Raw genomic sequence first — 12,294 nt, 5'->3', positions numbered from 1 at the left:
GAGTGCAAAAGTACGTTGACGAAGTGATGCGGTTATCATAATGTCAAATATCGGCTCAAAGCATGAGATGTAAGTGATGCTGTTATCGTAACGTCAAACAACGGCTTAAAGCATGAGATATCTCTTGAATCGACTCAAATGCGGTTTTTATACCTTTACAACTTGGGAATATTTGTTTGGTTCTTTTAAAAACCTTAACAACGTAGCTGATGCAATGCAGTCTTGTTTTTGTACAGTAACTCTTATAGATACCATAAAAAATCAGACATCTAAACATTCCACAACGTTTGACTGATTAGAAACATTCTCGTTATCTCGTAGGAGTTCTATTTAATATCCCTCTATACAGAAGCATCGGAAATATGCTCATCACAATCATTTTATCTAGGAGCTATCTCGGGAACAGCTCCGCTAACAAGGTTGCTACCGGAGATATCAGAGGAGACGTACGGGTTTTTTACAGCATACGAGTAACTTGGCGAAGTGATGTTGCCTGAGTTTAAACTTGTTGAAGATTCTGATATCGTCTCCGAATCAGGCATTAAACTTGCAATATTTTCTAGTTCTCGGACAATATCCATCATCCTAGGTCTTGCATCTGTCTCGTCTTGACAACATCTAAGTGCAAGGTTCACAAATTTCTCTACGCATTCTGAAGGATAAGCTCCCATTCGTTCATCAATCACAGAAAATATAGTACCAGACTGATGTGCCACAGTTACCTATTATCAAATACACAGAAAAGATAGCTATATTAGATGGTTTCTTGGCCAGAAATTTACCCAAACATACATGTTAAATTATAAATTCTAAAACACCAATTCTTGCATGAGACGTACCATGTAATTAGCCTATTTTTCTTATTGATTACTTTAAAATTGTAAGTGATCACTTTAATAGATTAAATGTACATGAGTCAGCCCAATATAGATAGTCTTACCATGAGATCGTGTCATTTAAAATTTTGTGTTGCCAAAATTAGTTACTTGTGGGTGAGAGTGGAAAGCAAGGTTAGTTGAGAAGTACGTACTCCATACATCCAAGAGCTGATATACCATTTTGGGATGCCCTAGAGCTAAGTTAACAAAACCTTTTTAAAAAAAGCTTTCTTCCTCTTAAACTCGGTGTCCTAAGCTCTACGATTGAGGGAGTATATGAATTCAACAACATCATTTTATAATCTCAATGCCATTGAGCAGACCACGCGGGGTTCGGGAGGTCAGGTGTACACAACCAGGGGCAATGCCAGAAAATAAAAAATAAGGGGCCGAAAATATACAAAGCAAAAATAATATTTAAAAGTTGCTGATAAGACTTGAACCTCTAAGTCTAACGGACCCAATGCAATATTAAAGCTTCCCTAACCATTGAACCGCCAATTATTTTTTACTCCTAATAGTTACCTACTAGTATATAATTAAAAAATCTGTCGGGTTAAATTTGAAATAAATGGACCACGAGGGTGGCCCGCGGGGGTCTGGCACCCATCAGCCCCTTTGTGGCTTCACCCATATACGCAATCATACCTTTGTTAGTGATAACAGAGAGTACACATGATTAATGAGCCATTTTAATATAGTCTATTATGAACCGAAACCAAAAATAACTACAAATCTTCTGCTCCATCGAAATGAGAGAGACGTGAGTAATGTATATGAATTATGATTGAAAAATCAAGGGGAGGAGCATTGATCAAATGTGAATCCTAGCCAATTTTCAGAGAGAAGCAAGGTAAAACATATTCCTCAATAACAGACTCAAAAACAGTCACAAAACTATATGAAGTGCAAAGCACACACTAATTGAGGGTACAGATAGATACCTCTCGAACGATATTCTTGCCATGGGAAATTGGATGCATTCCTGTCAAAAGCTCTAGAAAGACAACTCCAAGGCTATAAACATCACTTTTATCTGTGAGCTTATTGGTTAAGAAGTATTCTGGATCAAGATACCCCTGCAAAAAGCATCAAAGAATATTAGTTTACGTGAAAGCGATCCGTTCGGTTTTGATAGCTTTATGTCAGGGCAATTCATCCAGGTAGGCAACCTAGAATTTTTATGTTGAACAACTTCATTAGTTGAATTGAATCTGGGTCATAAAATGATGAATCAGTCACCATAATCTCACTTTTCAGTTAGGCAAATAGAGAGCTCTAGTAACTAAATACTTCAATCTGGGGATCACTTATCTATAATACAATCGATAGATAATAATCATCATTTTGTAATGCTACTGTACAGTAAAAAAATGCATTTTTCTTCGTAAAACTTCAACAGTTAAGTTTAGTTGGACCTATTGTCAATGCCAGCATATATTCGGAAAATAACGAGCTGCACACACTGCATAAGGCAAGGAGATACCATCCCAAAACCATATGGCAATGGGAGGGAAGGCTCCAATGACTTATAAGTGTGCACACCATCTTTAATTCATCAATGTGGGATAAATCAACCCAACACCCTCCCTCGCATGCAAATCCCCGTCAAATTCGCATGTGGGAGTAATCAATTAGGGTAGGAACGCTATTCATTTCGGACCTGCCATTTTAATTTTTGATCAAACCATCGGCTCGGATACCATGTTAAGTTTATTAACCACCATTTATTATTAACAATCATCTAGTATAAGGGTTTTTATTCTTCGCTTCCTAATATAGGCACGGGCAGCACTCAGTTGGTGTCTCTAACCGTATTACTGAATTCTGATAATTTGACGGGAATTGTTTTGTGTTAACATTGTGTACATTAAATAGTTTGGTCTTTTAGTAGCTTCATATGATACATAAACATGTAAAAATCTAGAAATTGTCATATAGAAGGAACACTCAAGTGGCAAGACAAGGTGCTACAGTAAGAAACATACCGGCGTCCCCTTCACAACTGTAGACACATGCGTTGGGGTAAGTCCTTCAATGTCTGGAACTGGTGCGAGCCGTGACAGTCCGAAATCAGCAACCTTGGCCATATTTTTTGAGTCTAATAAGATATTTGTGGCCTTTATATCCCGGTGAATTATAGGAGGATCAGCTTCAGTATGCAGGTAGAGGAGCCCCTTAGCAGAATTTAGAGCGATTCTTAATCTTGTAGAGAAATTCAAAGGTTTTTTGGTCTTAGCTGTTGAAAGAAATAAAACCGATTAGTACCTCAAATAAACATCAAAAGCACCGATAAGACTCTCATAGAAAAATGTTTTACTCACTATGATTTAAGTAAAATATGTGTCACTAAAATATGAATAGACCGTGTTTATCACTTGATATATCATTGATTTTGTGTACAACAATGAAAAGTAAAATAATACAGCGGAAGTACAACATTCATACCCGAAATATGTTCTCTTAGAGTTCCGTTTGGCATGAATTCATAAACCAGCATCTGCAAGAACAAGTCCAAATAGTAGGTGATTCTTGCGAGTTCTGCTCGATAGTATTTATCTACGAGTGATATGAGCGCGTACACTCAGGGAAAGCATTAAGGTAAAACTAACTCAGAGAAGTGTTAAAAAGATGAATACCTGTTCACCTTCTTCATCACAATAGCCTACCAAAGAAACGAGATTCCGATGATGTAGCCTTGATAGTAACTCTATTTCCGTAAAAAACTCCTTGTCGCCTTGTAATGATCCTTCTTGGGCACGTTTAATAGCAACGACAGTGCCATCACCAAGAATACCTTTATAGACCTTTCCATATCCGCCTTGCCCTACTATTTGGGAGTCAGAAAAGTTGTTGGTAGCAACGGCCATATCCTCATAACTAAATCCCTTTACTCCATCAATTTTGACGGGGTTTCTCGACACTGCTACAATACATACAGATAGAAGTTGATTGGTACCTGAAAAAATAGTTATTTAAATGACTGATTGCAAATAGTTGTTACCTCGACGGCTTGGACCAGCATGGTATTTTCTTGCATATCGGCGATAAATATAAAATGCCACAATTGCTGATAAGGTAACTGCAAAAGCTAACGTCCCGAGTACTATACCAACCACTGCTCCAGTGCTTAAGGTGACAGACTTTGATGGTACAATGAATTCTACATTATATCATAAAACCCGATAAGGTGCTATTCCAAGCATTAAAATTGCCTATACAAATGTCAAATGGCATGGTAAAACATAAAGAAACTTTTCAAAAAATCAATCTCGATAAAGTTCAAAGTTATATGAGCTGATTGAAAAAGGCTGCATAACTACTGAAACAGAGTCCATATGCTGTTTTCTCGAAAATTTTCCAATACAGCACTGTAGTATGTAAATCTATGCAAGGTTCATAGTAAACCACTACTGTTTCTTTTCATGGGTTTGCTAAAAAACAGGAGATAACCGAAATGGAAGATAATTTAGTCTTTACGGGAGGAAATTACACTTAAGATAATTCAGTCTTTTCATACTAAACTACTAGAGCAAACTGACCCAGGAAAAAGAAGCATATAGTATACAAAAGGTTGAGAAATCTAGACATGCCTGACTTATAAGGATCGAGTAGCGTGTAGCCAAGCAGTTCATACGGTCCAAAAGTATCATTATCAGGAACCTGCCATCCAGTAAACATGCCCAAGATACGCTGAACTTCGGTCGAATTGAAAATATGAGTTTTATTGGTGGCATTGTAAGCAGGAAAAAGTTTGAAATCCAATTTCAGCCGAGGGCCCTCTTGCCAAATGAATGACTGAAGGTCTAACTGATAGGAAAGTAACCTAAGACCAGAAGATAGGTACTCCTGAAACCCATTCTGGTAAGCATCAAAGCGGGTAAATCCGGGACTTTTTAAACGATATTCAACAATTAAAGGTGCAGCACAGAAGCAAGGAACTGGGTAAGTAGAAGGGTACTCATAGTCTGTTGGACATGCATCGCTAGGACAAGAAAAGGAATAATTATAAGTTTTGAAGCTCTCGGTGTCGTTTTCTCCTTTTAAATTACAGAACTGGCTGAAATCTGTCCTTGAGCACAAAGGATTCTCTTGAAGCCTGAGTATTGCAATTAGGAAAAAGTAAGAATTACGAACAAGCTCAATAAATATGATATAATCAATAAAATAGTTTGAAAGTTCTTATTTTACAGAAGGGTAACATTCGGCGGAGTGTTGGCAATCCCGGAAATGTTTGACAGCTTATTGTTTCGGAAATCCCTGCAGTGTCAGACACTCATATTGGTCAAAAGGAATATGCAATTTACATAAAAATCACGATCATAAAAAAAATGATAAAATTACACAAAATATCAAGCAAGGATTGTAAGATTTGTAATGCATGCAAATGTGCCATGAATCTTGAAAAGGGTATATAGAATCTAACATTAAGATATGTTGTTATAACTTACAATACAAGTTTATGAACTCCAGTTAAAACTCTATTTCGCCAAATGGAGGAAGGAAGGGATCCACTCAGTTCATTATTGGCAAACGACCTGCAACAAACAAAGTACATAAATTTTGTGATAAATCCTGATGAAGACTCTGTAACAACAAAGTAACCAGAGCTACTAGAAATCAATTTGTGACAGAATACAAAAAAAAAAAAAAAAAAAAAAGGGTAAAAAGGCGCCAGATTTACAGTTTCTCAATGTAAGGAAGCTTCGAAAAATTGACGGGCACAGTTCCAGAAAGTTTGTTGTCCGATAATATGCTGCAAAGTTCCAAGAATTCAAGTAAAAATTCAAAAATAGATTCGCATAAGGATATATGGGTATAAAAAGTGCGCCTTTTCCCAGTAGGACAAGCTTACATAGTGGTCATATTATCTGAAAGCTTGTTAGTTGGTATTGTGCCATTCAACTGATTTGAACTGAGGTCTCTGCAACTCAAACAACATGAAACTCATACATGAGTCCGTGAGTGTTAGTTTAACATCTACGGAACAGAATGGGCGATTAAAAGACAGGGGAATATCAGTTGTAGGAAAAATTGATATTAATAATCCAACCTTTCACCCATTCGCCGTGAATAATCCCACCTTTGGAATATATTTTAATAATCCAACCTTTGCCCTTAGTTTGCTATCAGCATAACCTTTTATTTTATAATAATTCAACCTTTGCCCTTAGTTTGTTATCAGCATACTAAAAATAACCCAAAGTTGGGATCATTCACAGCGGATGGATAAAAGGTTGGATTATTAATATCAATTTTCCTTGTTAAAAATTCACTAAAATTTCTTTTCTAGTTGGGGGTGGGGAGGGGGAGGGGGAGGGATGTCAATGTAACTAACTAAAGATGTAACTGAAATATGTAGGAATGGTTTTCACTTAAGCGGAAAAAAGAATTTAAACTTACATATAACTAAGTTGTGGTATTTTGCTCAAGTCAGGAATTGGTCCTTGTAACCCGCAGTTCCTCAAACTCCTGGTTAAACAACAAAAATTAAGATAGTAATAATCCCAAAGTTTGAAATGTCGCACAAAGATTAAAAGGTAATTTGTTCCACATCTTAGATTTGGAAAATGAGTTGAATTGAGGACTCAAGGCCCTGTCATGGAATGACTTAGCCATAAGTAGATATCAGTATTTGGCAGAAGAAGAAACTGTATGAATGAACAAATTGAATGACAAAAAACAAATCACTGATTGTAGAAATTGAATGTAAATGAAAATGTTTAACGAAGAACGACTGTAACCAAGAACGATTATCAGAGATAGTACACAAGCATTCGAGAGGCTTGTTCTCTCCAAAAGAGTATTAAACTCCACTTAAAACTATTAGTTGAATGAATGCTTAATTCCCTTCCCTTCCCCTCTATTTACACTAATTATCCCTACCTTTTATTCCCTCCAACTTAACTAATTGCTAAGTATCATTTTTTACTGAATCCTATGTTACCCCTTCCTAGCCCTTCATGACAGGCCCCTGCTACAGTCATTATGTTATAACAGCAAGCTGTTTTATCCTTCACAAATAATTTCATAACTCTACAAATCATCAAACTTCAGTCAAGTGAATTTCTATTGCGATTTTCATTTGAATGGAAAGAAGGTAGCATTCGTTATAACATGGTGCAAATAAAATATTAAAATTTAGTATGTTATAGATGGAGGAATTAGTATGAGATTATAATAAGAAAACATCACGATCTTACAATTTCAACAACTTCGGCATGTTGCCATAGCTTGCAGGAATAGTAGTCCCGTCAAAGTGATTGTTGTCCAGTTGCCTGCAAAAAACGATAAATACCAAAATTTAATCATTATTAGAATACTAATCCAAGGCCTTTAGAGATAGAATATAGGCATATTGGTACAAAGATCACAAGTTGGAATGTACAAATGGCATGGCATGCCATTACTTGTGCTCTATTAATGATTGCTCCATAAAGGTCAGTTTGAAAGCTCCATATACCGTGAAAAGGCAACCAAGAACTTGAGTCTCCAATCTTCCTTTTAGTTTTTCTCGGAAACATTTAGTGGAGGCCCACAAGCTTCTAAATGAACTGGCTGATGACATAGATTTTTAAGTATTTATTATATAAGATCACAATGTCTAATGGAGCCGAAGATTTATATTTCTTTGGTCTGGATTATAATTGACTATAGTAAAACGACTTATCAAATCACGTGCAGATGATATTTTCTATCAAGGGTAAATTGGAAACAATTTCTTTATTAATAAGGGTAAGATTGCTCACATTGGCACTTCAAACCTCGCCTAGATGGGAGACATTTAATGGAATTGCAGTAATGATTAATGAAATGTAGTGACGAAATGTTGTTTATATAAGACATTCTTTTGATCTTTAAGAGATGGCAAAGGATCAATTTCAACAAAGTGTCTTTGATGTTAGTTGGTATGTACCAAATTTGTAGCGCTGACCCATTTGTGTAAATCTGGACTGGTTTTTTTATTATGTTTCTTTTTCTACCTAGGAAAAACAGTGTGGAGTGAGCTTATTGATTATAAGTGAGTCATCTATTCATATAATTGTGTCAAATTGTACCATTATAAGCTAATTTTATACTTTACGCATCAACTTTCTATGATGTAGGGAAGTAGCCAAAGAGGTCTCTATATGTATTATGCCAAAAGAATGTGATATAATGATCGAGTATGCTAACCATAATGTCAGTATCCACAAACATGGAGTCAACTACATGAAGCAAAATAAACCAATAAGTACGAGTGTTAGTACCAATGATTATATTCCATTTGGTCCTATCTTGGCCCTACCCAATTTCCTTAACAAGATCACTCGAATTGTTCTAGTTAGTATTTTAATACATGTTCTAGCTAACAAACATCTCGTATCTTGCAAAAGAACTTCTAAATTTTGTGTTCATTCGTGACAAAATGGGGAAGTTCACCATGAGATCACCCCACCCCCCAGCAAAAAAAAAATTTTTTTTAAAAAAAAAAGAAAAGAGTTAAGTAAAAGGAAAAATCAAAGAGAAAAGTAAGTTGGAAAACATTACATGATCAGCAAATTGGGCAGTTCAGAAAACTCCGGAGGAAGATGTCCTGAAAGGTTGTTATTGTCAAGCAAGCTGCAAACAAATTCATTAGTAAAAAAAAAAAAGAAATAATACAACAAATGTTATAGTATGAAACATGCATATACTACATAAGGGAAAAAGTAATTAACTTACAAGTGAACAAGTTTGGGCAGCCTTGATAATTCATGAGGGATTTGGCCACTAATAGAATTGTTGTTCATATGGCTGCCAGTAGGGTGAGAAATTGCAGTGGACAGTGAGTCTCAAAAGGGCGACACATAACGCATAACAGGTACAACAATAACAAATAAATAAATAAATAAAACACTTACAAGTGCTTTGTTTTATTCAAGTTGGCAAACGATTTTGGTAGCTCCCCTGATATTTGGTTTTGATCAATTTGGATACGATCAAGATTTGGAAGATAGCCAAGCTCTTCTGGCAAGGGACCTGTCAGCTGATTTCCATTCAAGAGCCTACACACCCATAAATATATGTAAAAAGTAGTATTATCAAAGAAAGATTGACTAATGAGACGAGGAAATAAAAACAGTAATAATGAATAGAAGTCTAAAACTAATGGTGATACAAACTACGAAATTGTGAGCCTTAGAGGTAAAGTAGCTTACAAGAGTTCCAAAGTTTTGATGTTTCCTATCTCCTTGGGTATGCTCCTGCTTATTTTGTTCCACATGAAGTCCCTGCAAAATATCAAAGCGTACAAAAGATCAAAAAACAAAGTAGTATAAACTGAAATGTATCACTAGAGAACACCGAGTAATATGAAAACCTTGTAGAAAAAAGACTATGGACGCATCAATAAAGTTCAACTCTGTGGTTGGACTCACAGTATTTTCAGGTACGATAAGCTGCCAAGTTCTGGTGATAATGATCCAGATAGGTTCAAACGGAGGAGTTTCCTGCAAAGAAAAGGAAGATAACTTGCTGTTTTAAAAATGACAATACGTCCTAAACAATAAAAGTGCTGTTTATCAGATAATACAAATGCCATTTTTGAGCTACTGTTCGATGCTATTTACTTGGACTGGGGGACTGATGTCGGATACTGGTACGTGTTCAAGTGTCGAATACGTTTGAATATTCAATTTTATGCCTAGAATGAAGTGTCTTGTCATACCAATGTTCGAGCATCAAGGATCGGACACGGGTATGTGATGCAAAACGAAAAGTCCGAGTAACATAGGTTCGATGCATTCTAAATGAGAAGGTTATGTACAGTCATAGAAGTATTTCCTTAAGTTCTGGTTGTGGGAGGCAGCCATAATAAGCCCCTCATAACGCACAGTAATTCACGAAAGAGAACAAGCAACACTTTCCGACATGATCTTAATTCTACAAAAATATAAGCTTAGACGAAAGACTTACAGTTCCAGTACATGCAAATAACCATCTTTCAATGTGCTGTTGTAACACACAATGCCTGTCCAATTGGACATGCAAGGATCTCCGCTGTCCCAATTGCTCAAATTCTTCATCGGGTCGACTAAATTTCTTTTAATTGCTCTCAATGCGTTGACTGTGGATAAGAAAATCATGTCTAAGAAACTCAAGTGTGTAATTTAGAGAACGTCATGAGTTTATCAAAACTTTGTATTACAAGAAAACTTGTCAAAACCTGACTTTACAAAACACGCGTCACTAATGTTGGATGAATACTTCAAACCAGTCATATGTATTGCAGTATAAAATGATCTTGTTAAACCTTATTTAAAGAACAGGTATTCACAAATGTGATCTCCTGACATACAACACACTAATCACATTGACAAACCACCAAAAGTAGCAGATTACTCGGCGGAAATATACCTAAAACTAAAAGTAAACGGGACTAAATTAATGCCTAGAGTTTGCAATTCTTCAAAAAGAGCCTCATAACCAGTCAAAATTGGATAAGGATAAGACTGCTAAGATTTAACCTCCCAAACTAGTGGAAAAGGTTAAATTCATACTGAGAGTCTGAGATTATTAAGCTAGCTTCTACTATTCAATCCAACCACAAACTCCAAAAACTTCCTTCCATGGTCGAGCTACTAACCGCTCACGGGCACATTTTGTTCATCAGTGAAGTCCCTTTTTATTTAACAATTTGACAATAAAAAACCAAGCATTATAGGTCCAATACCTCCACACGACACCCCCGAAATTCCTGTTTCCTAATCATTATTCTTCTAGGGAACTAAGTATCAAAGTTGAAGCACAAGCACTTTGTAACAAGCTCTTTGTCTAATAATTTGCATCTTATGTCAAGGGTCAATCTTTTTATAACATTAATGATAATTTTTAAAATTTAAACACAATACACATAGTATTACAAAGCAAATACTACCACGAAGAAAATGTTGTACCAAATTTTACTCGGGTACCCGAAAATCCTAACAAATGCAAGGCTACCAGTGCTCGGACGAGGCACTTGGAAGCGAGGAGACAGTAAATGATTTGGGGAATTGCTCGAACGAGCATGTCGTCAGGTGCTTCCCCCTGTTTTGCTGCGACATTATCTTCCCGCCCACCTAAGTCGTTTATCATATGGGCTTTCATACAAATCATTGGCCAATCATTCTTTGCATAAATAGAGGATGTAACACACAACCCCATGTTGATTCTAACCCTAAGACCAAGCACACACCCTCTCTTTCTCCTCTTTTCTTCTCTAGCATAATCTCTCCATTGTAAGAGTTCTTGAAGACCTTCATTGATTTTCTATAATATAATCAAAGCTAACCTACACCGAGTACGTAGCCCACATTGGGCGAACCTCGTAAACTATGTGTGTCTTGTTTATTGCTTTATTTCTTATTACTTTTCATCTTAGTTCATACTTGCAAGTTGTTTCACAATCTAGAACACCCCTACCATTGTTCTTGGTTGTTGTAGGGACAAAGTTTCAATCTTTAAACCCTAACTTGCTTCTTATTTCAACATCCTATTAACTCTATGCTATTAAGCGACTCCCACCAAGGCGGGTTTTATAATCGGATACACGCAAACTTATCCATACAAATGATAACATCATCCAAGTTCGTAACAGCTGAATATTTTTTGCTCTTCTAACATTTTGTACTCTTCTCATTTATACAACTGTAGGACCCCTAAAAAAGACAATTCCAAATCCCAACAAAAGAATCTAAACAAACAGAAAAACTGACCTTCATCTGGGTCAGTAATTTGAGCTCCAGCTCTAACAAACAGAAACCCACAAATGATCACCAAAAACACCATCAGAATCTGAATATGAATCTGAATCCTCTTGAAACAGCAAAATTCTTGAGTTACCCACTTCATATCTTCCCTTCAAATGGTGAATGAGAAACACACAGATAACATCAAAATTTAAACCCACCTTTGAAACAGTCGAAGAAAGTAGGTTAAGTGTGTGTATTACATGAAAATGATGGTGAAAGGAAATCCCACAAAAGAATGAAGGAATTAACCAATGAAAGATTAAAGCTTGAGAAAAATCATTGAAATTCATTAAAATTTCCAACTTCCCACTTTCCACCATCTTATGAAAAGAATTAGATATTAATTGATTTGATGTGAGTACTGGGTAGTTGAAACTTGAATTGACCAAGTCACTATAAGAATTAAGATTGTGTTTTCAACTGCTATTATCTTTTATTCATAAGCTTGAATTTTTACGGTATTTAGGGTTTCAGGGTGTGAATTTGACTTTTGTTGCAGGTAGCTATGCCTGGGACCGTTAGATTCTACTGCTGGCGCATGGCGGCTACCTAATTTCATAACCTTTGAGAATAGAGTAAGAAAAAGAAAAATGAAAATTCCCGCCATGGCTAAAAGAAATGTTCCTTAAAGCAAAACTCTTTGAACCGATTATCCGAAATTT

The 12,294-nt window shown here is 36.1% G+C and overlaps 1 protein-coding gene across 3 annotated transcripts; it reads right to left on the bottom strand.

The window, feature by feature from the left end:
- Positions 1-120: 120 nt before the first annotated feature.
- Positions 121-12,248, bottom strand: LOC130818795 (probable LRR receptor-like serine/threonine-protein kinase At1g06840). Of its 3 annotated transcripts, none has more exons than XM_057685005.1 (20): positions 11,597-12,248; positions 9,816-9,966; positions 9,278-9,349; positions 9,059-9,130; positions 8,762-8,905; positions 8,583-8,654; positions 8,409-8,480; positions 7,082-7,156; positions 6,282-6,350; positions 5,734-5,802; positions 5,563-5,634; positions 5,330-5,416; positions 5,070-5,138; positions 4,472-4,977; positions 3,883-4,041; positions 3,518-3,804; positions 3,327-3,378; positions 2,867-3,117; positions 1,823-1,957; positions 121-722 (listed from the first exon to the last, which is right to left on the bottom strand). In XM_057685005.1, exons 1-20 carry the CDS (start codon positions 11,730-11,732, stop codon positions 381-383), a joined length of 2,892 nt encoding a protein of 963 aa, XP_057540988.1. In that variant the 5' UTR covers positions 11,733-12,248; the 3' UTR covers positions 121-380. The 3 variants fall into 3 exon arrangements, with proteins under 3 accessions (XP_057540988.1, XP_057540989.1, XP_057540990.1); XM_057685006.1 differs by having other exon boundaries at positions 3,518-3,801; XM_057685007.1 differs by lacking the exons at positions 9,816-9,966; positions 11,597-12,248 and having other exon boundaries at positions 9,220-9,349.
- Positions 12,249-12,294: the final 46 nt, after the last annotated feature.

The sequence above is a fragment of the Amaranthus tricolor genome, chromosome 7, assembly GCF_026212465.1.
Source record: "Amaranthus tricolor cultivar Red isolate AtriRed21 chromosome 7, ASM2621246v1, whole genome shotgun sequence".
NCBI lineage: Eukaryota > Viridiplantae > Streptophyta > Magnoliopsida > Caryophyllales > Amaranthaceae > Amaranthus > Amaranthus tricolor.
This window is presented reverse-complemented; position numbering and strand designations above follow the sequence as displayed.